Raw genomic sequence first — 6,844 nt, 5'->3', positions numbered from 1 at the left:
AAGACAACTGTGAACTCAGAAAAAAAAACTAGCTCAGACTGGGAAAAATCGTTTTGAACAGTCATCCAACTAGAAATTCCTAATTAAGAACTCGGGCCGCGTTTATCGGGGTAATTTTGACCCTGGGTGTGCCAGTTACCATTCAGGAGCAAAAGGTTTTCAATAGTTGTTTTTAATTTATACCCAAAAAATATTAATTGGAATATAATATTGGAATGCAATATAACCAATATCATTAAATAACATTGGAATATAACATTTAATAACTATAACTGAACTAATTAATTCAGTGTTATAATGTAAAATATGGTTATAGGTCTGTAAAGCAAATATTCAGAAGAAGATTTGGGGAATTGGCGTCTCCAAGAAACCATATTTCACATTATAACAATGAGGGAGTTCTATTAACCCGAGCTGCAGTGCACCGGGCTATGGCCCGGTATATATATAACTGGAACGTGACAGTGATCACCGGTATGCCGAATCCTTTCGAGGGTATTTGGGCTCCCGAGTGGCGCAGTGGTCACTGCAGTACCTGGTTCGAATCCAGGCTGCATCACATCCGGCCGTGATTAGAAGTCCCATAGGGCGGTGCACAATTGGCCCAGCGTCGTCGGGGTTTGGCCGGGGTAGGCCGTCATTGCAAATAATAATTTGTTATTATGCTTTGCTTTATCTTGGCCAGGTGTAAATGAGAACTTGTTCTCAACTAGCTTACCTGGTTAAATAAAGGTGAAATATATATATATTTTTTAATTAAAAAATTTGCTGAGTTGCCTGGTTAAATAAAAAATAAATACAAAAAAAGTGTAGTACTAATAGTGCCCCATAGAATAATTGCGTTGCAGAAGTTTAAAACTATGTAGCCTTCAGACAGGCTATGTACAAGTATAAGACAACGTATTTTCGTTTCAAAGCTTTATTGTTAGAACTCGTTTTCCCAATGGTTTATCTAGCATTTGCCTCCATGTGCCCCCTAGTGAGTTAGGAAAATGTTTCCCGCTCGTGTGCGCCCAAACCGCGGCTAACACCTCCTCCTGTCACCCGAATCCCACCCAACTCTAAATCTCAATAACACAATCTCGCGGAGAAAGCTCATGACACTTAAAGTTTCCTCGCTTTATCGTCTAATGATTTTCTTCGTCGTGAGTGGTCAGCCATTTCTGGAAGGAGAAAACAATACTCGTTTATGTGTGCTTTTTAATCGATGGCTTGATTTTTGACGAATGTTACAGATATGAGACATGTTATAAAAAGGATAATAAGCTGTTTATCACTACCACATTATTTTTTGGACGTAGTCAAACTGGACCAAGCTCATTTTGTTTGGTAAGTGTTCTTGTCTTTGCAGTTTGCACATAGGCCTAATTATGTTATGGGAAGCAGTCAGCTTACAATTATTTCTCCATATCAAAATAATACTTTGAGCTTTACTACATAATTATAGGTCTGTAAAGCAAGTATTCAGAAGAAGATTTGGGAAATTGGCGTCTCCAAAATATTATATTGAACAGAAACGGAAACTCCTGCCAATTATTGTGATATATAAGGGTAAACTGACTTACAAGTCAAGTGGAGTTGTATAAACATGTTAAACATCAACAATACAAACTTGCAGAAACAAAACTCAAACATAACCTATCGTTTTTCTGTGAACCCTCCTTGTCAATAAAAAAAAATCAATAATGCATTCAAAATATTGTACAGTGTTCAGAGTAGGCTACACAATAGTTAGATGTTGATAAGTCTGATAAGAAAATAAAGACTCAATTTCAGAAACACATTTTTTTGAAATTGAGAGGGTTATTGATGACGAAACCTGGAAAAATAAGTTATGAAAATATATGATCATTATTATGGTATTGCTATAATAACAATAATAATAGACTAGTAATAATAAGTGACGAATGATAAAAAAAATAATAATAACAATAATAATGAAAACGTATCATTTTGTTTTCTGCCAGGCTGTTTAAATCTACTCCCGTTGAATTGAAATACACCATCATCGTAGATTCAGTTACATTTCACAGATTTGAAATGCTCGTTAATCAACCTAATTTGTATTTGTGTAAATAAGGGTAAGACAAATGGCATTTCGAGTTTTCTCCCACAACACTGGTATTAGCCTAGTTTGCTGGAGGGCGATTTACCCAGGAGGAATGGCTTGTATTGTGTATCTATCTAGTCGTTGTCATGGGTGCTGCATGGTGTTTCCAACTTGGGCGTGGAACAGGTGAATTTAAATCAGCATATCCCACGCATCAATGTGCAATTCGATAGGCCTATTTTATTTAGTTGCTTGTTGCCCTTATTGCAATGCATTCAGGATATTTATTGGGATATGGAACAGTTTTTATTTAATATGATATGCCATTTTAATATCACATAAAAGCAAAGCCCCTACACTGCCTCTTACTAAGGACCACTTATCCAGTCATCTTTAATACCTTTGAAATAATAACCTATTCATAAAAAATAATTTCTTTTTAATTATAATCACATATGCTTTCATCGCATTTCAATTCTATTCCAAAATTGGTATAGCTGCATGGCCCTTTCTGTGTAAGTGAAATGTGTGTTGCCTCCACCATGTCCTGATGGAAATCTATTTCTCCATGCTAAATCCCCTGCCATTCCTCAATTACCCCAAGTGCAGTTCTGCACAGTTCTCAAGGCGGCAGCTACCACGGGAATAGCGGGAACCTAATTTAACCAACAAGCAGCTGCTTCAAAATAAGTTCCCAGCTTCAACATGGAAATTCATCTGTCCATAGCCTACCTGCGCGCGCGTCTGTCTGTTTGTCTGTCAGCGCGCTCTGGCGTGCGTGTGTGTGTGTGCGTGTTTGTTTGTTTGTTTGGTGATTACGCAAGACTGTTGACATTACAGCAGATCATTTTCACCTTTTAGTGTCTGTGTCATCACGGAAAGCCTATTATGCACAAATTCCCATTTTTATGCATGCCCAAACGTGCTTTTTTCGCATGGTTATTAATTGCTATATTAGCCTAATTGCTCTGCACATGCATTACTATCGACGCGCATCAATAAACTTGATTCTAACAGGGGTTAAACTTTTCCACATTTGTGCGCACAGCTCAACCCCTAAACCCACGAACCTTTGCCACAGTTTTTTTTCTAGCTCTTACAATGTTGCTAAGGAGATATGACGCCTCGTTGTGCGCATTGGTAAATATAGTAAGCTTTATGGCGGTCGAATGGAAGGGACTACGTGTTCAAGAATGAGTTGTGTCGGTACTATCGAAAACTCAGAAATCCTGTTTTTGGAGAATTTTGCGGTAATATTAGCAACATTTTCGCATCAAATAGAAAATGATTGTACAATTTCCTAGTGCTGTGTGTTTCAATAATTTTGAGGAGGCTGTTTTGAGGAAATATATATTCTCAATTGAATAATATATAATGGCCTATTGTAGCCTCTCATTTGTAATAGACTCTTAGAAAAATGGGTTCATAAAGGGGGTTCTCTGGCTGCCCCATAGGAGCTTCACCTACTGGTTCTTTGAGGGTTCTTCATTGGGTGAAAGGATTATACATGAAAACAAAAAGGGTTCTACCTGGAACCAAAAAAGAATTATCCTACAGGGACAGGTGATGAACTCTGCACATGAATGTACAGAATTATGTAACAGGATATAACAGGACTGATGTAGCTTTTACACCATGCTTTTATGACATAATTCTTTTGTCAATATGCTGATTTGTTCAGTGCTTATTTGAAGTGTTTGTTCTTATTGTTGTTATTTACTAAATCATGGCTTTGTCTGGATTATTTTATCATTAGCATACTCATCTGCTTAAACAGCAAAGGTCACTTTTGGTGTGTTTTGTTGTCCATTGCATTGTATAGGCTTTGATTACTTGATCTATGAAATACCTACACTATATATACAAGAAGTATGTGGACACCGCTTCAAATTAGTGGATTGGGCTATTTCAGCCACACGTGTTGCTTATAGGTGTATAAAATCAAGCACACCGCCATGCAATCTCCATAGACAAACACTGGCAGTCGAATGGCCTAACTGAAGAGCTCAGTGACTTTCAACGTGGCACTGTCATAGGATGCCACCTTTCCAACAAGTCAGTTTGTCAAATGTCTACCTTGCTAGACCCCGGTCAACTGTAAGTGCTGTTATTGTGAAGTGGAAACGTATAGGAGCAACAACGGCTCAACCGCGAAGTGGTAGGTCACACAAGCTCACAGAATGGGATCGCTGAGTGCTGGAGCGCATAGCGCATAAAAATCATCTGTCCTCGGTTGCAATATTCGCTACTTAGTTCCAAACTGCCTCTGGAAGCAACGTCAGCACAATAACTGTTTCGTCGGGAGCTTCATGAAATGGGTTTCCATGGCCGAGCAGCCACACACAAGCCTAAGATCACCATGGTCAATGCCAGGCGTCGGCTGGAGCGGTGTCAAGCTCACAGCCATTGGACTCTGGAGCAGGGGAAACGCGTTCGGACGAATCTGCGTTTGGCAGATACCAGGAGAGTGAAGGGAAATCTTAATGCTACAGCATACAATTCTATTATAGACGATTCTGTGCTTCCAACTTTGTGGCAACAGTTTGAGGAAGGCCCTTTCCTGTTTCAGCATGACATTGCCCCCATGCACGAAGCGAGGTCCATGTGCTTTTTGTGGTTTGTCAAGATCAGTGTGGAAGAACTTGACTGGCTTGCACAGAGCCCTGACCTCTACCCCATTGAAAACCTTGGGGATGAATTGGAATGCCGACTGCGAGCCAGGCCTAATCGCCCAACATCAGCGCCCAACCTCACAAATGCAATTGTGGCTGAATAAAAGCAAGTCCCCGCAGCAATGTTCCAACATCTAGTGGAAAGCCTTCCCAGAAGAGTGAAGGCTGTTATAGCAGCAAAGGGGGGACCAACTCCATATTAATGCCCATGATTTTTGAATGAGATGTTCGAAGAGCAGGTGTCCACATACCTTTGGTCATGTAGTGTACCAGAGGTCAGTGTCAATATGGTCTGTTTATATCAAAGTTTATATCAAAGTTTATATCAAAGTGCAGTTAGGAGCAAACATAAATAGAGATTCTGATCCAAGCCATCTGTCATATTTTGCAAGTCATACGTGTTTCAGTCATACATGAATCGATATCCACTACTTAGGCCTATACAGATTCATTATTGCAGCTCAGAAGCACACAGAGCTCAATATTTAAACTTGATTGGTAGTTCCTCCTATGGGGGGAGAGGGGTGGGGCCCTCATCCTTTTGAGTGGGAAGGGGAAGGAGGAAGTTGCGTGCGATGCCACGTGGCACACGGTCCTCTCTTGGGGTGAGACGATGAGGAGCGGGCAGGCCCAGGCATGTCGAGCCCCCGACACCCCTGTGCCAGTCTACTGGGCCCATACCCGGTGTGATCACACCTGGAAACAGCAGCACCAAGAGACAGGGGTGTGTGTCTGTGTGTGTGCGTGTGCACTTGTGTGTGTGTGTGTGTGTGTGTCGCACTCACACTCCCAGCACATCATCAACACACTCAGGCCATTCCGTGATTACACTCTCTATCGGCCATCGATAAAATTACCCTGAGTGAATCACTTCCCCTGGTAACACATCTGTTTTTCCCTTTGTGGTGCTGCTCCCTTCTCCTTTCAAGGATGTAGTTGTAATGTTTGTTTGATATGAAAAACGGCGAACATATAGTACCTATAGCCACCTGGTTAGTCAGTTGTGCTGGTTTTGTGTGAGTTATCTATGTTCACATATGTGAATGATTTAGCAGGAATGATTTAGCTAGCCCAGCTAACCTTTTTTTTTTTACCTAGCCTACCCTTCACTGTTTATATCTGAATATAAAAAAAAATGACTAACAGTCTGTCAACTACTTATAGACCCTTTACTTTAGTCAAAATGTTACCTAGGTTTTGTGTCAGAGACAGCTCATGCCTCTGTATATCCCTGATACTCCAGTGGTAACTCTAGTTGACCTTTGACCCCTACAGAGTGATCTGCCCTTCGGTGGATTACCCTCTTGCCAAAATGTCCCAGCCCACTGCTGCTGACGAGGGGAGCACCTTCGAGCACCTGTGGAACACCTTGTAAGTGTACACACACACACACACACACACACACACACACACACACACACACACACACACACACACACACACACACACACACACACACACACACACACACACACACACACACACACCACCGTAAAGCCATGAACGGACCAGACATGCAATTTCATTTTTCTCTCTTGATACTTATTACATTTTAAACGTAATTTTATGTCAGTGCATTATCTATTCTGACTAGATTTTTCACTTTTTGGTGCATTGTTTCGGCTCGTTTAATAAAAATGTAATTGAGTTGTGAAATAAGTATTTGAGTTGGCTATTTTATTCCACAGCTAATGTGTGCCAAACGAGACGTTCATAAACATTCAGAGTGTGGCCTATTTTTTCCTTATTAGCAATTAATTGAATTGGGGCAATCGGTGTTACCCAGAAGTAAACTCTCGTGAAATTTGGTCAGCTTTCTTATTTACTTCTGGGCAGAGGTGGCACCACAGCTTCAAAAGTGGTGTGTCAAATTTTGTACGTGTCTTTTCTGGGGCCTGGAGTTTTTCCTGATCTCATGACCTGGTCATGTTAAACCCTTAGTCCTATTCGTAGTCTATGACAGAACAGAATTTTAACTGGCCCGGACATGGAGTAGTTTTTAAATGCATTGTTGTCATGCAGGGTCTATACTGTAGGTTGGCATGCTTTCTCTCTATATACAGCTATTCAAATCAAATCAAATCAAATTGTATTGTATTGGTCACTTACACATTTTTTGCAT

The 6,844-nt window shown here is 40.5% G+C and overlaps 1 protein-coding gene across 1 annotated transcript in view; it reads left to right on the top strand.

Moving 5' to 3' along the window:
• tp73 (tumor protein p73) overlaps positions 1-6,844 on the top strand; it is a 47,775-nt gene that overhangs the window by 8,226 nt on the left and 32,705 nt on the right. Inside the window, exon 2 of the mRNA XM_014146164.3 lies at positions 5,998-6,093. Coding sequence (XP_014001639.1) covers positions 5,998-6,093 — 96 coding nt within the window. The remainder of the gene's footprint in view (positions 1-5,997; positions 6,094-6,844) is intronic.

Source organism: Salmo salar, chromosome 15 (assembly GCF_965601325.2).
Source record: "Salmo salar chromosome 15, fSalSal1, whole genome shotgun sequence".
In the NCBI taxonomy this organism is placed as follows: Eukaryota; Metazoa; Chordata; class Actinopteri; order Salmoniformes; family Salmonidae; genus Salmo; species Salmo salar.
Note: the sequence above shows the minus strand (reverse complement) of the source record. Positions and strands in the feature narration are given on the sequence as shown.